Source organism: Cydia pomonella, chromosome 1 (assembly GCF_033807575.1).
Source record: "Cydia pomonella isolate Wapato2018A chromosome 1, ilCydPomo1, whole genome shotgun sequence".
Lineage (NCBI taxonomy): Eukaryota > Metazoa > Arthropoda > Insecta > Lepidoptera > Tortricidae > Cydia > Cydia pomonella.
Window position 1 is genome coordinate 28,015,309 of NC_084703.1, and position 24,201 is coordinate 28,039,509.

A 24,201-nucleotide genomic window follows, 5' to 3' on the forward strand; every position below is an offset into this window, starting at 1 on the left:
ATATACAAGCCGGGCAGCCAACATGTAAATAGCTTACGCTCCGTAGCGATCGAAACTTAACTGTCACTGTTGCACTAATATGGAAGAACTTAAAAGAGTGATAGAGAGGCACAAAGCGTTTCGTTGTCGAAGCGATAGCGATTGTCACCCGTGCTGTCACCTTGGCTAGGCCGGCAGAGCCGCAAGTGTCAGATTGAGATTGGAAATTGATCAGAAGTCTATATGTAATTTAATATTATTCTTTGTTTTTTCTATACAATTTCTATTGTTAACTGTTGTGGGTTTTCCGCTTTAGTCAGCGTATTTATACTGTGTTAAATTATTTTTAAATATTAGGATATATATTTAGAATTCAGTCTCACGGCGCTGCATTCAGTGACTAATACCCGAAAGCCATCAGTTCTATAAGGACATGACAGTCTCCTTAGACCTAAGTTTTTAACGAGTCGGCAGTATCGAAGATCAGGAATCATATGTGATGTCCGAAGGCGATCCGTCCCTCGAAGAAGATATACCGCTGCCTTTACTAGAAAAGGTTGAGGATAATGTGTTTACGCCAAAGATAGCAACTCCTATTTACGCGGGCAGCGTGAAGTTGCACCACAAGCGGTCTGACGCGGTGGAAACGGAGGCCTTCCTGACGGACGCGCAGCGCAATGACCTTGCGCTCCAGCAGCTACTGCAGGATGGAGATGGAGACTTTAACCAAGTAAGCTATTTATGTCTACTGATTACTTATATATTTGAATATATAGGTAGGTCAATATCTCTTTTCTTTAAAATTATGTTAATTTATAATTAATTATTATATCACTACAAAATAAACAATTCACCCATCATTATTTTATGCCTACATAATATTGCAAATGCTAAAGTAATTCTGTCTGTCTCTTACGTTTTCGAGCTTAAACTGCTGACCTAATTAAAATGAAGTTATGCTTGGGGGTGGTTTGAGCTCTGGCGAAGGACATGTGATAGTTTCTATTACATAAGAATGATAAGGTGATAGTAATCCTAATAGAATCCATTTAGAATACAATAGATTCTTAATATATGTCATTAACAAACTATCCCAATTATTCAGCACTTAACAACTCTTACAAGAATTTACACAATGATCCAGTATTTGCTAGTTAACATTTCAAATTAAAATGCTGTATAATAAACTATAGGCAATCATCATCATCCTTATATTTATTTTTAGCCTAAACTCGGCCACTACTCTTATGTTACTTGTCCTGGTCCTGAGCTAATTTCATTTATTTAACTGGGAAAATTGTAACATGGTTATTCCCACCATTTACCTACCACTAAGTTGTTACCAGAAGTAACTCCTGGATTTTTTTTTCCCCACCTTTTACCACTGATCACTTTTAAGGCCGTTTACTGAAACATTAATCAACTTATATTTTTTTATTAAAGAGCCTTTATATTTATAGTATACTGTTTTTATTAGTATTGAAATCTAACAAAAAGTTGGCATTAACTACTGGGGAAAACAATCCCACCTTTTACCTGTGGTAATGGCTGTGAAAAAAATTGTAGTAGTTACCACCAACTCGGTTTGGTGGTAACTACTGGGAATAATAACATATAAGGGTAGATTTAATTATCTGTTTAGATTATTTTAATTGTCCGTTCTTCAAGTGATTATTAATGATACAGTGTGTTTTATGGTTTTTTTAGCACTTTCTATTCAGTTTACTGAAATACTAATCGACTTATTATAATTATTTATTAAAGCACTCTATATTTATAATATACTATGCATACTGTTTTTATGAATATTTAATTGAATTCTGACAATATTTGGGTGGTGACTACTGAGAAAAAAAAACCCCACCTTTTACCAGTGGTAACTACTGGGAATAAACTTACCTCAGATCGTCGCTCGTTCTTTTAAGAGCATGTATTGATGCAAGGGATAACAACATCGAAAAACATTTCATTAGACATTTGAATTCGTAATTAGTTTTCTTATTACGTTTAAATTACACTTACTGTCTGGGGTATCAAAACGGCTGCCAACTTAGCTTGGTCTCACTCAAGATGTCTAGGTAATAAAAATTGGCAATCTCTTTTATATTTACATACGTGTAGACGTAAAACACGTTTAGCCTCAATTTAATTGATTGATCAGATTGGCAATTTATTTGCTTGTACAGTTGTAGACCTAACATGGGCCTTGTGATCATTTGTTACAGCATAGACTGTGGCTGACCTCTGGTCTCAATTATCGCCATTGATTATTTCCTTATCAAATTTTTATTGGTTGTAACATTAAATAACTCGCTGAATATAGTTCACTCTACAGTGAAGTGCGCCTTGCATTGTCGCGGTAAACTGGGGGCCTACCGAAATTCGCCAATTGCGGGGATCTTTCTCTTTTACTCTGATTAAGACGTAATTAGAGTGACAGAGAAAAATGCCCACAATCGACGAACTTCAATTTTCGCGATAGGCCCCCTGTCTAACTATTGGCTGGCCCTTACCTTACGACTCTAACGAGTACAGTGGCGAATCGGTGCTCTCCACCGAGCGTCCGGTATGTCTAAACAAATCGCAGTGCTCGGCCGATTACTCGAGATAGCCAATCGGTCCCCAAGAGTATTCATACTAGACAGTGTACTGATTTGCTGACTGACTCGCCAGTTGTAAACCATGCGCTCGCCCTGTGCACTCGTCACTCGTGGCAAGCCGACGCTGCAAAGTTCATACTACATACATTGCCACCATTTGGTTGTATGTTTAAGTTAAATGGCTGGTAATCTGCTTGTTTTTAATAACGAAAGCCGATCTTCCTCCCCAATAAGTCATCATTTAGAAGTGGTATAAGAATCTAATCATATTTTCGAATGAAATGCAATAGCGCACGTCGCAAATTCCAAATTGTCACTGGGACATTTTGTTGTCTTGTAACTGTGCTTGTTAAGGTTCCGTTCATGGGAAACTCATACCGATACCGGTCAGCCATCTTAAATGACGGTTAAGTTCAACTATCACATGTTGTTTCCATCGAATGCTAATAAAAATGTAGGTGAGTAAAGTATAGTTAAATATTGTTTGCAAGGTGGGGCAGACATGTACACGGCGGCGAAGTAATTGTAGTAATTACTTGCGGGTAGTTCAGTCGCTTTACGGTTTTGACATGCAAATCCCCCGTGAGCCTATACTCACGATAATTATGCCGTTAAACAGTAATGCTGTAGCACAATGTTCTTGTTTTGAGTGCGCGCCAGTCTTGTAACTCGGGCACCGGCAAATTCATTTATTTAAGTAGTGCTAAACATAGATTATATTATTTTCCAGTTCGTGTTTCAATAATAATGCAGATACACTGTTCCTTTTGCACTCTGTTTCTGATCGTGACTTTTTGAACTGCTTTTTTCTGTGAATTCGCTTTAATTACCATACCTGAAATCGAATTAGAACTGTACACAGGCAGTGCAGATAAGCAAGTACACATAACAGCTATGATCACTTAGCAAACATACATGAGTCAGTCTTATAACGAAAGAAGTGCCAAGGTCATAGATCGTTCTTCTTCACTCAGTGGTGATATTTGTGAAGTGAAACAAATTATAATGTTGTAAGTAATAATTATACAATGTGAGAGCAGCAATCAATTGGAATCTAATTAGCTGGATAGAAGAATTCTGTCGTAAGTGCTACATAAGATTGAGAATACTTCCATTCCAACGCAATGTTCGTTATTATATTTTAGGGCAGTCATTACTATATACTTTGTATTATCTATATAGATAGGCGGTAAAGTATTTAGTTCAAACTAGGTTGGTCTGATTATTCACGTAAAATAAAATCAACTGTACCTCTTACATGCCATAAAAATTGTTTAAAGGCCTTCTACGTGTTGGCTTTGGCCAGGATAGTCCAGCGTACCGAAAAAAATATTGTTAAATAAAATAAACCCTGCGAAGTGTTGTTTCCGTAGGTAACTATCAGTTATATTTATGGGTTATACAATGTTAACAACTTTATTTTGGTCTGAAATATACATTCTACAGTTATACTGTCATATTTTCTACACAAGCTTTAATCGTCGACTGTAGGTACATCTTTTTAAACAGTCATCTATATACAACCTGCAGAATTGGAAAGAGTAGGTAAGCTGTAATTTGCGTGCGTGTTATTAATTGATTTAATGAGATAATGTTATGGTGGATATCATATAGTTCTAGTGAATTAAGTTACTTAACTTTATTTTCATAGTGCTACTCATGAAGTAGGCATATTTTGACGAAAATAATCCTGCTACTCGAGCCAGTGTTTAAGGAGGTCGGATTGCATTTTAACAATCCCTACTTTACCACTACTCTAGGTGGCATAGAGGAGGAATTTCTATGGTTTAAATCATCAGACCAGCCATTGTGTATTGTGGTCGTGGTTACATAAATATGCAAAAGTACCTATAGCTTAATCTGAAACCGGGATGTGGTTCAATTTGACTTGCAGGACTTGATTACTAGATAGACTTCGGGGCAGTGAATTTAAATAAAGGCTTATTGTAATAACGTAATTAATGTATTTAGTTGCCGTTTAGATATACGGCAGTAGGTAAAAAGTATAATAAAAATAATGGAACTTATGTTTATATGTATATGTACTTATTTCTGAGAGGACGTTACCACGATCACGTTCATGTGCGACAAAATTCTTTCGTACTTTAAGCAGCTGTCCGACCGGCGACGATAGCGAGAAGTGAGTATAGCGTTGGGCTGGTGTCTGACTTGTTTGCAAGTATTTGTCATAGGAAAAATCGCGTTGGTACAGTGAACCACTTAGTGAACAGTCTAAGGCTGCGGTCTGCTTGGCTATACATCGACGCGGGAGACGACGTCCGAATGCTATGTTCTAAATGTATGTGCGTAGGGCTTACTCGCCGTACCGCCCCGCCCACTTGAGACGAAGGTCACCCGCCGCGGACGGCGCCCGACATTTAAACATAGCAATCCCACCATAATATGCAAAATGTTGTTAAGACGAAGCCATAAGGCTCGCACTGTCAAGAAGTTATCAGATCTCATGTAGAGACAAGCTTCTAACTCTACAAGCCCTAACTTCACAAACGTCAAAATATGTGGCTTGGCCATTTCGTTACATGAACTACTGTAGGAACCTATATCAAAACAGTAACCAAGAGTGAATAAATTTGTCACCTATTTATTTAATCGTAATCAGAGTGTAGCCTTGATGTTGCTAAGCCATGCAACCAAGTCAAGTGTCATGGTGTTCAGGTCATCAGCAGGCCTAGAATATGAGTGGATTGAGCAGCGTTGGAAGACATGTTCGGTGGTTTTTAGGGTTCCGTATTCACCTTACGCCCGGTGACGGTAGCGAAACAGCCAAGCCACATATTTTGACTAACTGTATATTTTATGTAATTGAAACTTTCTATGTTTAATAAATCCACTATTTACATCATATCTCGAGAATTTAGTTCATCTGGTATAATCAAAACCCAAGTTCTGAGGGTTCAAAAAAACGCCGAACCGCTTCGAGAAAAGGTAGGTAGTAGGGATTGCAATATCGGACGGTTTCCAATTCCGGCACTGATTTTAAATATTGGGCCCCAATTCCGGAATTCCGTAACTGGTTCCGGAATTGGGGTTCACCATATTTTCGTTAGATTTTTTAATAAAAAACTAAAAAAAAATGAGATTCTGATACTTTACGTTTATCAAAGAAAGTGTTGTTTTAATAGAAATGAGTTAATAGTATTATTAATCAATAAATATCAATAAATTGAGTAGTGCCGTCTTTGCACCACTTATTTTAGCACTTTATTACTATGGTCACTTTTATTCACTTCAATGATACGGCGTATTTATTTGGGGAAACTACGGATGCTAGCAACCCATTTGATGCCTAATTTTATATAATGTTTAAATATGTATAACGGCTGCGTTGCCTAGTAAGTAGTGGCTCTGTTTACGAAGATGAAGGTCCTGGGGTTCCGATCTCGGTAAGGGCATTTATTGTGTTTATAACGATTATTTGTTCCTGAGTTAAGGTTGTGTTCTATGTATTGAAGTATATGGCTCTACCTATTACCTTTGTGCATTGCCGATTAGTGCCCAAAACTCAAGCCTTATTAAGATTAAACCAAATGGGCTAAATGGTTAAAATTATTTTATTAGCGCTACATTCAGCCGGATGAGCCTTTTTATGAAGTGTAAAATAATAACTGCAATGGCTCATAGACTAAATGCAAAATATAGGTACTTAAACGATACGTTTTTCAAGTTCAGTTATTCCTTACTAGTTCCTAATTCAGAATATAATATGTTCCGCTATAGGATCCGATAATCCGTTCTTCTTTAAAGGTAACATGATGAAACATCCAAATATTTATAAATTTTAATTCAAAAGTTCGCGTTAATGTATAGATGTATGGTTGTGCTTTATACTTCGTTTTGAGCATTAGAAAAAAGGGCAAACAATTAAATCTTGACGTTTCTTGTTATTGAAAAACGCTTTTTAGAAATCAGTAACTTTTACTTATGACAGCAAAGTAATGTTTTATTTTTCAATCGTATATGATTAAATCAATTAATATGTATCAATTATAAATTTTATAATTGATTTTCAAACGCGTTATAAATATCCCTCACATTCTTTCTAATGCTAAAAAACCGAATCCTAGCATGTAAGTATCAAAAGTAAAAAAAAATCTATGGTTAATGCTGCTAGACTTGAGAAATTAGTCAGCGACGGCTAATAACACCAGCATAGTGTAGTTTCTTAACGATTTTCAGTATTAAACATAATAAAATCTAATTAAAGTACATAAATCCAATTCCGGAATTTTCGATATTCAGTGGTCTCAATTCCGGAATTGTAATATCGGAAAATTGGTCTGAGATTCCGGAATCTCGGATTGCAAGCCCTAGTAGGTAGTGCCTTTCCGCTTCGCTTGGCTCGTTTTGGCGTTACTTGGCGCAGATACGGAGTTCACCCACCCATCTTGCAAATAATAGAGCTGATTACGAAAGAAAAGATGAACCACTTATGAGTTTAGTGCAATTTTATACTGTTTGTAATGATACGTGGCAGTCGTCCGCCACGGACTGCGTGTGGTCAGGCAGACTATGGTGTGTGGCACGCTGTCCGTCTTGGGTGGTGTTTTAAGCAGACTGTAGCCTTATTCGCACTGAATCTACATGAACGTTTCATGCGCGTGAGAATATTCGATCTCTTCTTGCTTTCTCGCACCCGTGCCGGCCGGAATAGCTTGACTGACAAATATAATACCTACACATGTGCGAGAATGACGCTCGATTTTGCACAAAAACGCGATTGGATATCGGTGTAAGATCGGTTAGAGTTGAGTTGAATATTTAAAGATGTCGGCGAGTTTAATATCGCCAGAAAATAAGTAACTTTTTGTTCGGGCCAGAAGGAGAAAGAAACGCAACAGAAGATGGGCGATCTGCGCGCGATGTCGGTGCTCAGCACGTACCGGGACGACATGTCACAGGACATGAACACCGACCGGTGAGTCCGTCACACACTGATGCCACATTTCTCGCAAACCACTTGTCAGTAGTTTTTGTTTTAGTTTCATTTAAATCATTGATCTCATAACGGATATTTGATACTGAATAAACCGATTAGGAAATTGTTATTAGCCCGGTATATTTGTTTTATTTCCGAGCAACCAAAATTTTCTTAGACTTAATATTGTAGTTTCCGCTTTTGCTGTTAGTTGCTGATTAATTTTGTAACTTATGTCAACAAAAAAAGACTATTTAAGTGCCAATAAGTTGTCTACGGCGAGGATACTGAGTTGTGACTGTCAAAATTGGTCAAGTCACATTCAAACGTCTAATGACTCCTATACCCGTACCATGAGTCACTGACAGTGTCAAAACTGACATATACGCTATCGAGAACGTAATTTACTTTCTATACATCTCGCTCGCACTTATAGCGTTTGTCAGTGCCGAACTGGTGGTAGCCACACTAAAGCACTGTGCTAAAGCGTTCGGTTGTTTTGTGCGGTAATCGCAGCGTTAGACTCATGCTCATGCGTGTGTTGCATCTGCCTCCCGATAACACGTTTTTTTTGCGGCAAACGCGTGCGTTTAACAATCATTTTTCATAATCAACATAGAGCGACTTTGTTTTATACATACCTACAACGCTGCGTCTGTAACGCGATTTAGGGTCTCCCCACACGGCACACCTATCAGAGAATTTCTATTTAAACCAACCCCGAACTTGCATTTTAGATTTTGTGTAATTATATTATTTCCACTCAGTATCACAGTATCAGGATCTAATCCTTAGACGATGCTTAGACGAGAAAAAAAGTGTCATCAAAATTTTACACATGTCTTGTTTGTTCGTATTGTTACGGCGGTCATAGTAAGTTGTATTGCACGCAAATAGTGTAATTTTTTTCTTAGTAAAAATGGTTTTTTTTTTTTTTTTGAGTCGAAATAATATTAAAATAAAATAAAAGTAATTTTTTTAATAAAAGCTTTTTTTAATGCTCTAAAAAGAAAATAAAATTTTCCTTTAAAATTTTAATCATCAACTTATAACCTCATTATATACAATTTATATGTTCATAAAAGCTTGTCGCGCGATTTAAATGTATAAACAAAACATGACGAATCTATAAGGGTTCCGTTTTTTGCCATTTGGCTACGGAACCCTAATAGTACTTCTTTAATTAAGTAACTTGATCTGCTAAGTTTACATTTTCAAACATTTTAATTTAATTTAATTTAATACTTATAGGTACTTAAACCTCGCGACAAGCTTTTATGAACATATAAATTGTGTATAATGAGGTTATAAGTTGATGATTAAAATTTTAAAGGAAAATTTTATTTTCTTTTTAGAGCATTTAAATAAAAGCTTTTATTAAAAAAATACTTTTATTTTATTTTTTACTTTTATTATATTTTTTACTTTTTAGTTATTTTGAGTTACTCTCAACAATCCCTTTCATTTGATACCCATATTGTAGAAGTGCATTAAAAATAACTATTTCGCCATCTTGGATGTTCCGCCATATTGGATTTAGAATAACGTCACATGTCACATATTTTTTCGAGTTACTGTCAACAATCCCTTTTATTTGATACCCATATTGTAGAAATGCATTAAAAATAACTATTCCGCCATCTTGAATGGTCCGCTATGTTGGATTTAGAATGACGTCACATAATTTATCATGCATTGTCATCCAAACTAACCGTGTATACAAAATTTCAGCTCAATCGGCTGAAGATATCTGCTTCAAAATTGAGTTGCAATATTCCACCCGAACATACATACATACATACATACATTGCAAGTTAAATAAAAGCTTTAAAAAAAAAACAGATTTTGCACAAAAGCGTGTACCTCCAACTATAGAAATTCCAATCGACGATCGCGGAATCGGTAAAAGCCGATAGGAAAAAGATTTATGTCTATTTATTGTCTATGCAATAAGAGCGAAAAAGACGACTTGCCGTAAGGCGTCGGCCGAGCCGAGGCAAGCCGAGCGTTGGGAGACCCTAAAGTGCCAATTACGTCCACACTTTATCAGGCCTGATATCAGACCCGATTTCGCGCCCGAAAAAGAGTATTTTACAATATTTGAAATGTAAAAAAATGGTTCATATGCAAAGACATCAAACATTGAACATTATACGTTCATTATACTTTATCCGTATTTTTTGCATTTCAAATATTGTTAACGATGGGCTGATATTCCGTGAAACGGAAAACGCAATAAACAGGATACACCTTAAACATACCTACTATGATGAAACAATATTTTTCATGTGCGATTTACCGCATAAAACAATGTTTGGTAAGTAATTGGATTATTATCAAATTAAATTTTGAAATGCCGTGCGGCAAGCGCATCGCGATTAACGCACCGTTTATCGCATAAAATAACCGCGCGCTTAACTGAGGACCTACCGCGAACCACGTTTGACGTGTTGCCTCCCTTTCACACCTACGTACGAATTTACAAGTGCGACAGAGAGGCAGCACGTCGAACGTGGTCCGCGGTAGGCCCTCAGTTGCTATGTACCTGTTAAGTACAGCAAGACGGTAAGGAATAAATGTCTTATGAGAATATTATTTATTTGATCAAGTATCTCGCAGTATACTTATATTAGATGTCCGGTACGAGATCAGTGTGTTTATGCCGACTATCACTGGATTGGTTGTTCCTGCGTTTGCTTCGCTGTTGTCCGTTTGATCGGTGTTGTGTCAGTGTCATCTACGTGTGTCCACATCATTTTGCTTTGCTTAGCAATTTTGTTACCAAATCGAGAACTGTGTTTTTATATACAAAATATTAACGAGTTGTTATTTATCTTATCACTGTTTGTATTTTATCAAATTGACTAATATGAAGTATATTTTGTACTAATGAATTAATGAGCACTTTGCTTTTTGCACTAAATTAATAGCCTTGATTAAAATGACGTACCTAATTAATGTTTAATTATAATTGAATTAAGCGAAGAAAATAAATAGATTCCTCAGAATTAGATATATCTACGAATCGAAGACACAATTGTTGAGATTTTTACGCAGGATTTTTCGCCTAAGCTGCAGTTGTCCTTATGGCACTAATTTTAGGAGCCGCCCCTATTATAGCGCGACGGAGATATTCACATAACATTCTCAAATCTGAGTAGGGGCTCAGCTCCACTATCCAGGCCCAGTAGCTCAGTCATCTTAAGCCCAATAAGGATATCATGACCTCGCAACGAAATATGACAAGCTAGAAACTTGTAAACACCTCCATCATGGTGTTCTTAAGGTTCTCTTAAAAATCGACTCATAGATCGTGGGCGTGTCGAAAGTTATTCAAGGTCAAATGTCATAAATTGGTTTTTCGCGGATGTCAAAGTTTATATAGCTCCAATATTGTTTTCATCTAGGTAAGAATTGAAGAGTATATAATTTGCTACAAATTATGTCTGAAACATTTTTCCATGTAATCCGCCGTTTTAGAGATATATGGTACCTCAGACACGCAGCGGTCAACCAAACGTACGTACGTGAATAATACATTCCATAAAGTTATTTAATCGTCAAAAGGACATTTATGGGTCACACATAGATTTTAAACACTGTAGAATAGTTGCCTATCCAGTACCCCTAGTGTAAATAAATGCGATTTCCAAACGTGACGTATGCGTTTGCGTTTAGTCTCATTTTGTATTGGATTTCGAAAGAGCGCGCCAAGCGGGACGTTTTGGAAACTCAAAATCCTATACAAAATGAGACTTAACGCAAACGCGTTCGTCACGTTATGATGTCGATCAAAGTTACACTAGGGGTACTGTTGACTTTAGTAAACAGGTTGCGTGCATACAAGTAATGAGTTTATGACATAGGTTAATATAAATTAAGTACCCGTTTATTCGGGTTTAATCCGAAAATTAAGCTTTATAGCAGTATAATTGGGTAATTCTACAGAAAAGAGTAGATTTTAAGTACAAATAATACAATAAAACATTTTTACAAGCGTTTATTTAACTCGCGATGTTCCTATGTAACTATGAAAGTTGGCTTCAAAATTTGCAAATCACTTCTTAACCTATTGGTTTAGATTGAGCTAAAACTTGGCACACTTATGAAAAATTTACGACAGTGTATATATATATATATAGTCCTCCTCACTTTTCGATGACGGCGACCCTAAATAAACATTATGGACGTTGTCTAGCATGAGCCCTAATGTGGCTAGCCAGGCCGAACTTGCTCTTAAATACTCTATTGCACGCATGACAATAAAGTTGGTCAGCTGCGTTGAACGTGTACACGTAGGAGGGCTTAGGTCTCTCTCCGTAACTGGCGTTTTATGTCTCGGCTAGTGAGGCGGTTATCTTAAAATGTTTTGACACCGTTATGGATGGTGGAACGCCAAGAAGACCTCCTTCCAGCAAGCTCCTCCCAACGCTCAGGGTCGATGATGCAAGCGCTCAGATGCTGTTTAAGGACGTCCTTGTAGCGCAGGTGCTGACCACCGTGCTTCCGCTTACCCACCGCCAACTCAGAGTAGGGAACAGCTTTAGGCAAGCGGTGGTCATCCATTCTAAGGACGTGCCCGCACCACCTGAGCTGCCGCTGCATTAGTAAGTCCTCCATGCCATAAATTCCGGAATGACGCAGGACCTCAGAGTTGGGAACATGGCCCTGCCACTTGATCCTGAGTATAGACCGCAGACACCTCAGCAGCGGCAGCTGGCGACTAAAAATTACGGGTGTTCACTTACATTAAAGGAAAACTAAAACTACAAAATCTATTAACCATCGCAAAATACCAATATAGACATCAGTTTTCGTCCACCCGGTCATTGAACTCTCTTTAGATTTTGGGTAAGTACCTATGTGCAGTGGAATATAATGCTTTACGAATATCGTGAATGAATATATTAATGTTTTTAGGGTTCCGTAGCCAAATGGCAAAAAACGGAACCCTTATAGATTCGTCATGTCCGTCTGTCTGTCCGATTCTGTCACAGCCACTTTTTTCCGAAACTATAAAAGCTATACTGTTCAAACTTGGTAAGTAGATGTATTCTATGAACCGCATTATGATGTTCACACAAAAATAGAAAAAAAACAATAAATTTTGGGGGTTCCCCATACTTAGAACTGAAACTCAAAAAATCTTTTTTCATCAAACTCATACGTGTGGGGTATCTATGGATAGGTCTTTAAAAATGATATTGAGGTTTCTAATATCATTTTTTTCTAAACTGAAAAGTTTGCGCGAGAGACACTTCCAAAGTGGTAAAAAGTGTGTCCCCCCCCCCGTAACTTCTAAAATAACAGAATGAAAAATCTAAAAAAAATATATGATATACATTGCCATGCAAACTTCCACCGAAAATTGGTTCGAACGAGATCTAGTAAGTAGTTTTTTTTTAATACGTCATAAAAATTTAAAAAAAAAAAATTTTTCATCTAACCCATACGTGTGGGGTATCTATGGATAGGTCTTCAAAAATGATATTTAGGTTTCTAATATCATTTTTTTCTAAACTGAATAGTTTGCGCGAGAGACACTTCCAAAGTGAAAAAATGTGTGTCCCCCCCCCTGTAACTTCTAAAATAACAGAATGAAAAATCTAAAAAAAATATATGATATACATTGCCATGCAAACTTCCACCGAAAATTGGTTCGAACGAGATCTAGTAAGTAGTTTTTTTTTAATACGTCATAAAAATTAAAAAAAAAATTTTTTTTCATCAAACCCATACGTGTGGGGTATCTATGGATAGGTCTTCAAAAATGATATTTAGGTTTCTAATATCATTTTTTTCTAAACTGAATAGTTTGCGCGAGAGACACTTCCAAAGTGAAAAAATGTGTGTCCCCCCCCCTGTAACTTCTAAAATAACAGAATGAAAAATCTAAAAAAAATATATGATATACATTACCATGCAAACTTCCACCGAAAATTGGTTTGAACGAGATCTAGTGAATAGTTTTTTTTTTAATACGTCAATAAATTAAAAAAAAATTTTTTTCATCAAACCCATACGTGTGGGGTATCTATGGATAGGTCTTCAAAAATGATATTTAGGTTCCTAACATCATTTTTTTCTAAACTGAATAGTTTGCGCGAGAGACAGTTCCAAAGTGGTAAAATGTGTGTCCAAAGTGGTAAAATGTTGAACAAGATCTAGCAAGTAGATTTTTTTTTAATACGTCTTAAATGGTACGGAACCCTTCATGCGCGAGTCCGACTCGCACTTGGCCGCTTTTTTTATTTTATGGAAATAAGTGAATTGTTAACACACCAGTTTCGGTCCAAACATTTCTACGAAAGTTGAAGGTCGTCAATTTTGCAAAAAATTTTCACATTCTTATATGAATGTCACGTTATATTCATTCATTTTTAAACACTTTACCACAAACAAATTATGTGCACTCACTTTTTGAATTCATGTCTAATTATTTATAATGAAAACAGTCAAAACTGCATTCCCGCGCAATGCATACAAATGACAACATGGTGCGCGGATGGAGTGCGCGCGCATTCGTCGAGCGGGCTAGGCGCTAGGCGCGCCGCTCCAATTTTACGTCTTTCTTCATAGAACATCTTCTGTTTCACGTGCAGAACTGTGGCGAAACTTCTCTTTCGCTCTTATGGAATTTCCTATTGATTCAATGTACTAAATCTTTTTTCAAAGGAGCGTAATCCAAAGCGCTCCGCTTCGCGCGTTACGTATGAAATTATAGCAGTAGGCAAGTAGTCATATGCTAATGAATAATAATTACTTATATAACTATTATTGACTTGTTTACGATAGAAACATTAATTATGAATACTATAATTTCATTATGATTATTTATGGGAGTTCACTGCACAAGCGCTCCTTATGGCGGGCCGCTGCCGCACCTCAGGTGGTAAGTGTCCAGTTTCTTTATGTCTTAATCATCCCTGTCCTTTTATATGGAGCAGAGGCATGGTGCCTCTACAAAACAAAGAGACGACAATGTAATATTATTGTGACATTGAGCTGGTGTGATGATGGTGAGCGAAGACATAAACATGACTTGTAGCAAATTTTATGTTCTAAATTTTTTTTCTATATGAAAACAACATCGGAGCTATAGAAACTTTGTTATCCGCGAAAAACCTATTTTTATGACATTTATCCTTGAATAACTTTCAATGCGCTGCGCCCACATTCTATGCGTCGATTTTTAAGAGAACCTTAAGAGCACCATGATGAAGGTGTAAAAGACTTTCCAGCTTATTATCTCTCATTCCGTGGTGAAACCCTTAATTTTTCTGGATCACAGATACTCAAGCACCGCAAAAAGTCGACCTTATTTAACGACTATGATAAATAAATATGTAAGGAAGACACACCAAGAATAGTACATTGTGCAACGAGGGTGGTAATTGAAATTTCGGATACGAGGGTGATAATTCGCATAAATGACGCATAAACCAAGTAGCATAAATGAGTTTCACTTTTAAAATACTGATGTTTATAATTTAATATTTTTGTTTATGTATAAAATGATTTAATTTGATTAATTTAACGGCCGTTTAAAATATTTCTCCATAATTTTTAATCGTGGATGAATGCCGAATAGGTCTGTGCCTTCGATGCCTAACCTGTCAAGAAATTACAAAATGGCGGACGAATGTTTGATATGTCACCGTATTTAAGAATTATTTCGCTTAAAATTTGTTTTTTATTTTTCTTCGCAAGTGTGATGAAAAACATTGTGTGTAACTCCGGGGGTAAGAATATTGCAAACTTGGGTCGTCTTTAATTCCCTCCAGCCTACGGCTGTCGTGAATTACCACCCTCGTATTCAAAATTTCACTTACCCCACTCGTTGCACAATGTCCTATTTAATAGTCTAGAGTAGCTTATATTTCTTTTCTTCTTAGAACTTAATCTTAGAACAAAAAAATCTCTCAATGGTGTAAAAAAAAAGCTTATTAAAAAACCTTTTTTGCATGCTATGTACAAAAGGCAATTTTTTTATTCGTCTTTTAGCAATTCAATCTCTAAGAAGTATCTAATGCAAAGACGAAAGCTAGTTTTATATACTCTCTGACTATTCAAATTACCTAGTAAGGACTAAGGTCTAAGGTATTTGCAACAATAACCTCACAGTTGCATGAACATATTAGTTATCAATGGGGTGACATCACAGTGCGCACATATGTATGCCAATACTGAATAAAAACTGGTATGTCCTGGTTTATTATGAAAACTATGACCATTTCGTTTGTTCCTGTTACTTATTAACATCGGTGTAAAACAGAAGCGTTGTATAATGTTAACCTGACAGACCAAACATACCCATCACAAATATTAAATACATGTACAATACAATTCTCGCACCACATTTGTTCTACCCCAAGACATGTTAATGTGTAATGTAAAAAAATCGTTTAGTTTATTTCATGTCTTCTTATTTATCAGAAGCTGGATATCCGTTAAACTAGATTCCATCGGAGTTAACTAACAACATGTTGGTCACTAGACCGGCATATCAATATTAGACATATTTATATTTTTACTGAATAAAATGACTTGGCTATCGCACACAACAATAGAAATAGTTTGGATTGCGATAGGCAAGACATTTAACCCTTTTCCGGGCCGCACCAATCAAAAGGTTTTCCCAAAAAATGCAAATATATCCCAGTCAATTCAGATTTGATGATCATTTGACGACAATTCATATTATCCGAAAGTCCAATTTAATATATGCCTTAAATCGGATTAGTAAGGTTGACATTCTATTGGCACGTATGTGGGTGATAAATCGCACTATGCCTGAAAAGGGTTAATTTATTTAATAATAAATAGGTAACTATAGCTAATAAAGTAGGAATAACATCCTACCTATCCTATACCTATGCCAATGCCTATTCTATTAAATTACTCAACACTGACTTCAAGAGGGACTTATTAAATATAATAGGATTTCAAGAAAAGTCAGAAGAGAAGTAACCTGGATCGTGATAGCTTGAACACATATAGGCACGGTGCGTGTATTTCAGAGACAACGGTAGCGAAGCGTCCACCCGCGCCGCAGAGGCCTGCGCGTGCGGCGAGCCCGCTTTGCCCGACGTCTCCGCCACTGGCAATGGCAAACACACTGCCAACCATTGCTCGTGAGTACTTTACTCTACCCACTAGTCGTAGTTCTCAGCTCCTATTAGTGACCAACAGTTCTCAAGTTGATTCTGCCTTCAAGTAACTAGAGCCCACTGACGCCATTTTAAATTCCCTTATGCAAAGTGCGTAGCATAAACTAAGTTTGCAGTTTCTGCCCCTAACGGCTATCTCTATCTCACTTGAGTGCAGCTTGATGATCAGGGCCTGTAAGTCATATCACATGCGGAACAAGACGACGGCCGCGTTATTCAGTTCAAGACTACAGTCGATTCAGACCATGTCCCTTTTGATTATTCAACCTCTGCTTTGGAATGAATGTTTAGCAGATAAATGCATTGTGCATTGTTTTATATTTTTGTTTATATGTATAAATACGAACATTAAGAACGCTTTTAAAATCAATCACTACGTATTTTATACTAGATTTTTATGGTTATACATCTAATCTGTTATAACACTAGCGATTTTTTTTAATAGTCAAAAATAGGTACACTTTATTTTGCAATGTTCTTTCTTAAGTAAACTGTTGTACCTTGTACTTTACCGTTGTACTGCCTGTTTACATTATATGCCTATCATGTTTTGAAATACTCTACCACAGCATCGTCATGGGTGGAATACAGAATAACCCCTCTCTGACGTTCAACGATCATGTCCGATCCGTCGACTTTGTGCTGGTGTGGGAAGCCGGTAAGGAGGACGCCTCCAGGCCCGAGGCATACGAACAGCGCCGTGTCTTTCAAGACAACCTGGAAAAGGAAGGTCTGCAGCTAGAGTCAGAGGCACCGGCGAACTTGCACGGACTGAATTTTATTAAGGTACGAGAGTTTCATGTTGCTATTAAAGTAATAGTCGTACGTGCACAAGCGATTAATAGGCCAAAGGTTATTGATTCCCCATACAATTTTCTACCTCCCTTTTCACACTCTTTTTTTTTCTTTTGATATTCAACTCGATTGAAGTATGTTAAAGTTTAATTTCAACAAATATTTTTTATTACATGCGGTAAGGGGTGATTTTTGGGATAAAAACTATCCTATTTTCTTCCCCGGGACTCAAGCTATGTCTATACCAAATTTCTACTAAATGGGTTCTGCGGTTTAAGCGTGAAGAGGAATTTCAAAAAAGTTATTTATTTTACATATTTTATATGTTGTTACGTCGGAGTGGTGTCTATATGATACTATAAATGAATTCAGCATCCCCAAACTTGGCCTAGTAGCTTAAATGATATAGATACCAATAAATACCAAGATAAAGTTGATAGTTAGATCTCTTTCGGTCTTCTAATGAGGAGGTCTCCTTGTGTCTTCTAATAGTAGTATAAACATGGCTACTCTTGATTCCAAAAGGTTTCAACGCCGGAAAGGTAACACTGAGCGATAGATCTTAAGAAATTTTGAGAAGATTGATGATAGTAATATTCTTAAAATATTCGTATCTATTTGTGACAACATATCGTTTAAACTGTAATAACAAAACTGTCTCGAAACTCGAAGCTGTGTATATGTTTTCAAACCAGTGTTAGAAGAAATGTATTTGAATTTTTTGGACACGGTGCATATTGCTGTCCCGCCCTTGATGCCTGCGGTCAATGACACAGTTCGAGAGAGACAGCAATACAATTATGCGCCTGCGAAAGGAATGAGTAAACAGGCGTGTCAATGTACGAAATTCTTCGTTCATAATGTCCTTACTTTATAGTATTAATTATATATGTACCTTAAGTGTACATGGGAGAATCAACTTTTTAGCGTCACTCGGTGCCATGGTTACGATTAGTTGTCCGGGGGACAAAAGTTCATTGAAATACTGATTTTATGGTACTTAAATGTATCAAACTTGCGTTTTTGTGGGCGTTATAACCAATGTCCATAATGGGCCCCCTACTAAGCATGTTAATAGAACGGCATACAACGTCTCTTCAAACAAACTGTGCCACTGTTGTCCCTTGGACAACGGGACAGGATAACAAAACAAAAAAAGTTGATTCACCCACATTTACCTCATATCAACGTTTTATAAATAATACTTGTTTTTCCAGATCCACGCGCCACTTTCGGTTTTAAGAGATTATAGCGAAATATTAAAACTTCGAATGCCAATGAAGGTGAGTGATATCATTTACCGTTACTACTTCGTCACCGTGGTAGAGCCATCTCTGGGCTGATTAACTAAAGCAATCCGTAGTAGCGTACGCTTTCGCCTTTGCTACACTTTATTTGTTATTATTGAACTTACTGAATATATTCCAATTTTAAGTGGGTACATTAACTCATTTAAATCTTATATAGTTTTTTTCTATTAAAATAATGCTGTTTGATAATTGATAAGAATGATAAGTAACAATTATTTAAAATATTAATAAAAAATAATTCATTGCCCCCCTTTGACATTCATTACATGGGGGTTCCCTCTATTTGGCATACCTTTGTTTGTCCGGAACGTTTTTCGCATAACAGACTTCGCATAATTGGTTTTGGACGAATGTTAATGTAGCAGAAACCTTGTTTGTTATAATCAGGGGTCGGACAAAAAGTGCGGATGACGTCAAACCACTTATAGGATGATTTCAAATAGTATTTTTGATTTTCATAAACAATTATCACTTATCATTTATCAACCTCTTTATTAAACGATATCGCCACTTGAAATGAGTAAGTACGTTTTTGACTGACACATTGTCAATCAGATGAACAATAAATTGACTTCGTTATTGTTTAGCTATTGTATCTTCACGATTATATTTAGCTAAAATTTATATTTACTAATGTATAAGAAAACGCTCTAAAATGTCATCTTTACTCGAATATTGTGGCAATCCCACGGACTTGTTCTAACTAATTTCAAATAATTATACCTTATGGTAACAAGTTTCGTGAAATTTATTTTATTCACTACATCACCCTACCACCTGTATTATTAATTCCATGGATTTATTTACGATTATTTTGTTACTTCATTAATACTACTTTGTTACTACATGTCACACGGAAGTTTAAATATAAACTCAAACATCATCCTGTGTGCAAGATTACGTCATTTTTACGTCATCCGCACTTTTTGTCCGACCCCTGGTTATAATAATAAAAAATACGAATATTACTTTGTCCGGAAATAAGTTTGTATATTATTGTTTACGCCGATTGTCCGATTAAGAGCAAGTTTGCCTGGCCAGCCACATAAGAGCTCATAAAAGGAAAAACCCTTGATTGCTGAGGTCGCTGTCATCGAAATCGATGTGGAGGACTATATATAGTAAAATAAATTCTGTAAAATAATTTCGACTCACCAACATCATGCACAAATAATTTATGCCTAAAAATGATTCGGAGCATCCACAGCCTGTACAAAGCATATTCGGACAAACAAAAATCTGCATACGCAAATTATGCTAAACTGGACTATCATAACAGTTTATGCGCAAGGTTAATCATGATAGTATAGATTTTGCTATAAAGAATTCTCAATAGTAAAATTATGCCAAAACAAGGGGGACCTCATACATGCATATTTTATATTACTTATATCGGATATGGAACCGATACGGTTGTTTACTTTATTGTATATTTCTTAAGATGTGTCGTAAAAAAGATCAAAATTAAAATTACGTAGACTTTGCATGTGAATTTTAATCATTGCATTTTTGTGTTCATAGCGCCCATTAGTTTCAGTACCTACAGCTACACCACATACGCTTATTTTTACCTTCATAGGATTCATTTTGTTTGATCGTGTGGTCATTCTAATCATAGTGTTTATACCGAAGGATAACATACATAATATGAAATGTATACTGTACATCCGTAGGAATGCAGTAAGATTCGAAAAGGTGGGAAGACGAATGCGATACTGAATGCTGCAATGTATATGTCTAAGGTATGCAGATGTCGAGGGAAGCGAAGCAGGCTTGCCTAACGACGTGCGCTTCCCGTGCCAGAGCTTCATGTTGTCACGTCACATAACTACCATACATACTCCTTTCTCAATAATCCACTAAACATAAACCCCTCGATGATTGTCAGTGACAGTTTGCTAACATTTCTTCTTGATTCAGGTTCACAACATAGATAATGTTTTAACTTGATTGAAATGCATATAACATATAATATTGCGGGTATGATTATTAATACAGAGTACTTGCTTGTAGCTTGCATCAGTCAGGTATACTTTTGTACTAAAAATAAACTTGCCATTGCACCTAACGATTTATTCAACTACAGGTTAATTTAATGGTATTTCTAAAATCGTTTTCGGAACAAACATTAACATTAAAGCTCTTATTCTTTGTGTTGATTACAGTACACCACTTGTGTTTAATATTAATTTTATTTATGCGACTTTCTAATATATTTATTAACCTTGATCACCAACAGAATGTGAAACTTTTCACCGATCGTGTTTCATTTTTTTTCTTTATATTTACATTTAATTTCAATCTCGCTTTCCACCCTAATGCTGGAGCATCTTACGAGCTATTGCAATAGATTGCATGTTTTACATACATAACTTTGCTGTTATGCGTTTACTTCGAATTTAATAATTTCTTAACCATTCGGATACTTGCACAAGTTGCACAGTAAGAAGCTAAGCACACATTAACCAATAAGTTATTAGTAAACTGAATGGTGATTGCCAGCTGCATGCACCATAGGCATGAAAACTAAAATTTCAAGAATGGTTGATAGTGGTATTTTTGTTCATATATGTTTTTTTTTAATGGCCAGTTTTCAGCGCTGAAAGATGTGTCGGAGAAGACAAATAGTTTTATAGACCGAATAGAGGCGGGGTGGGACCGCGTCATGTCAAAGATTCGCGTGGACCCTGTCAAGTTTCCGGAGCGAAAGCACCGCCTCACGGCCATATACTCAAAGGACAAAGAATATCTGTAAGTATATTTCGCCAGGTGACAAACGAAATTCACTAATTAAATACTACCATAAGTTCAGAGCCATAGTGAACTGTAGTAGTACCAAAACGAACTTGATTTTCGTTTGATTATGGACGATTTACAATATATTTATTATATAGATTATAATCATAACTGAATTTAGTTGTACCAATTTAGTTCGCGTAAACCGATGCTAGTTATATTTTGGATATAGAGTACATACATAAAGTTTTTCAATTAAACAAAATTTGAGCAATGATGAGCTAATAGAAAAGAGAAAATTGTCATTTAATGAAATATTTAAAAATTAACGAACTCTTGCAGATTTAGATGGCCTTTAAAAGGGTTTTAATTTAGTTTTGACGTGTCATTGTCGGTGTGTTACTGCAGGTTCGACACGTCGGCGGAGTGCTTTTGGACGCCGTCGATCCGGTCGCGCATCGTGCAGTTCATCCTCGACCGCAAGAGGTTCTCCGAAGCCGAGAACGATGAGTTCGCGTTCGGCATCGCCCGGCTCATAACTAATGGCACTTACAGCGCGGCTTATCCATTGCACGACGTAAGTTCTCTTATTCACTTAGAAACAACAACAACAACACTGAGTTGCAATTTATATTTGTCCAATTAGGACACGTACGCGCTTGCGTACAAATATAAATATTAATACGTACCTCATGTAAGTTGGCATTTAAGTACGATCGATCACATGCGATTGCAATTTATTACTAATATCGAAGTTGTGGTCCACATCGTGCAATTAAAACTCCCTAGGGTGTTACGGCAATCTAAATTGACCAGTACATGATGACAATATTATGTTATTTGTGTTTTAATTAGTTATATTTAACTAACGGCCTCTTAGTCGCGTTTTAGTCGCTAGTGACCCTGCCTACAAAGCAGGAGGTCCCGGGTTCGAATCCTGGTGAGAGCATTTATTTGTGTGTTTATCACGAATATTTGTTTCTGAGTTTATCGTTTACACATATGTTTATCGTCGCCTAGTACCCATGGTACAAGCTTTGCTTATTGTGGGGCTAGGTCGAGCTGTGTAAGATTGTCCCCAATTATTTATTTATTTATTATTATTTATTTTGTTAATAAATGCTTCCATCCCTTAATATACATAGGTACGTAAGTTTACAATGTTGACGGATGGTGATAAATGTTTGTGGTCTGTGCCGGCAGGGCGACCTGAAGACGCCGGGATCCATGCGGCACCTACTCTATACGGAGTGGGCGAGCGTCTCCAAATGTCTCAAATATCAACCGTTAGACTATGTTAAAGACTATTTCGGCGTCAAAATAGGTATGAAAATTACGTACTTTCTGTATTGATTAAAATATAATATTTTGCTGCTTAGACACACTGCAGTTGTTTTCTGAGCACCAAAGAGAATTTGAAATAGAGGTGTATTGTTAAAGAAAAATTTGCAGCGACGTAAATTTACTGCCATCTTTTGACACATAATTGAAACTTTTAGAATTCCATTCGACTTTGATCCTTATTCTTTCACTGATATGTGTTCAATTTGTTAAATATCAAAAAGTGGCGCCATCTTACCGGGCACTACCTACAGGTTATGGCGCCATCGCCCGAAACGATGCTGCTATACCTTTGGTCTTGGATCTATTAGATGGCGCCACTTTTTGATATTTAACTAATTGAACACATATCGGTAAAAGAATAAGGATTAAAAGGTCAAATGGCGTTCTAAAAGTTTTCATTATGTGTCGAAAGATTTAGGCAGTAAATATATGTCGCTACAAAGTTTTCTTTGGCTATACACCTCTATTTCAAATTCTCTTGCTGTGCACAAATGTCTGTTTAGAGGAATCTCTTAAAATTGATGATTTAAATGGTTTAATTTGTTGACAGGGTTGTACTTCGCGTGGCTCGGCTTTTACACCAACATGCTGATCCCGGCATCTCTCGTGGGGCTAATTTGCTTCATATACTCGGCTGCTACCGTGTACCAAAACAGTCCGAGGTATGAAGTTAAAAAACAAGTGGTATTCAAAATTATATCAATTCTTATTTGTTCTCAACTTTATGGTTCTACAACATGGGTTATATTTGAAAAACGTAGTTTTAAATGACGGTCATGCATACTTTTTCCAGCGAGCAAGTATGCAACTATAACTCGTCGATTAAGATGTGCCCGCAGTGCGACTACTACTGCGACTACTGGGACCTGAAGACCACTTGCCTCCAGGCCCGGATCACTTATCTATTCGATAACCCTACCACTGTATTTTTCGCCATTTTCATGAGTTTTTGGGGTAAGTTTCAAGTAGTTAAAAGTTACAATAAGTTATATTTTACTTCGCTAGAGTCTGTTCGGAAAGAGAAGAGTCGTGGAATGTATTGGGCCCCATACATTCCACGACTCTCTCTTTCCGAACAGACTCTACTTCAATTAACAGTTCCACCGCCTGCAGCTATGCGATTGAATACCAAGCATATAAGTAAATACATTTTTATTTTCATGGTTTGTGAGACGATGAGTTATCCTCGTAAGGCCCAAGGTCCTACCTATAGGACTTATTCAGTTCGATGAAATTTAAATCATATTCAATTAGGACAGAGTTGCATTTGTTTTGTTTCGTGCAATTTTCAAACAAAATAAAATCTACTGTATTCCGTGCACTATAGGTTC

General features: G+C 36.6%; 1 protein-coding gene and 1 long non-coding RNA gene across 9 annotated transcripts in view; one reads left to right on the forward strand and one right to left on the reverse strand.

Annotated features, from left to right (window-relative positions):
• The first annotated feature begins 117 nt into the window (after positions 1-117).
• Positions 118-24,201, forward strand: part of LOC133519022 (anoctamin-1) — a 50,083-nt gene continuing 25,999 nt past the window's right edge. For 2 of the 8 annotated variants that reach the window (XM_061852887.1, XM_061852909.1), the window contains exons 1-11: positions 118-709; positions 7,418-7,515; positions 16,536-16,649; positions 17,255-17,471; positions 18,698-18,763; positions 20,464-20,532; positions 21,381-21,541; positions 21,935-22,103; positions 22,730-22,850; positions 23,421-23,532; positions 23,664-23,824. In XM_061852887.1, the coding sequence (XP_061708871.1) occupies positions 479-709; positions 7,418-7,515; positions 16,536-16,649; positions 17,255-17,471; positions 18,698-18,763; positions 20,464-20,532; positions 21,381-21,541; positions 21,935-22,103; positions 22,730-22,850; positions 23,421-23,532; positions 23,664-23,824 (1,519 nt within the window). In that variant the 5' untranslated portion in view covers positions 118-478. Of the gene's footprint in view, positions 710-2,640; positions 3,662-3,720; positions 4,125-7,417; positions 7,516-16,535; positions 16,650-17,254; positions 17,472-18,697; positions 18,764-20,463; positions 20,533-21,380; positions 21,542-21,934; positions 22,104-22,729; positions 22,851-23,420; positions 23,533-23,663; positions 23,825-24,201 lie in introns of those variants that run through there. The other 6 variants (XM_061852893.1, XM_061852917.1, XM_061852926.1 and 3 more) reach the window with 6 other exon arrangements.
• Positions 12,827-24,201, reverse strand: part of LOC133519090 (uncharacterized) — a 123,783-nt gene continuing 112,408 nt past the window's right edge. The window contains exon 2 of the long non-coding RNA XR_009799582.1: positions 12,827-12,957. This is a non-coding gene — a long non-coding RNA (uncharacterized LOC133519090). The remainder of the gene's footprint in view (positions 12,958-24,201) is intronic.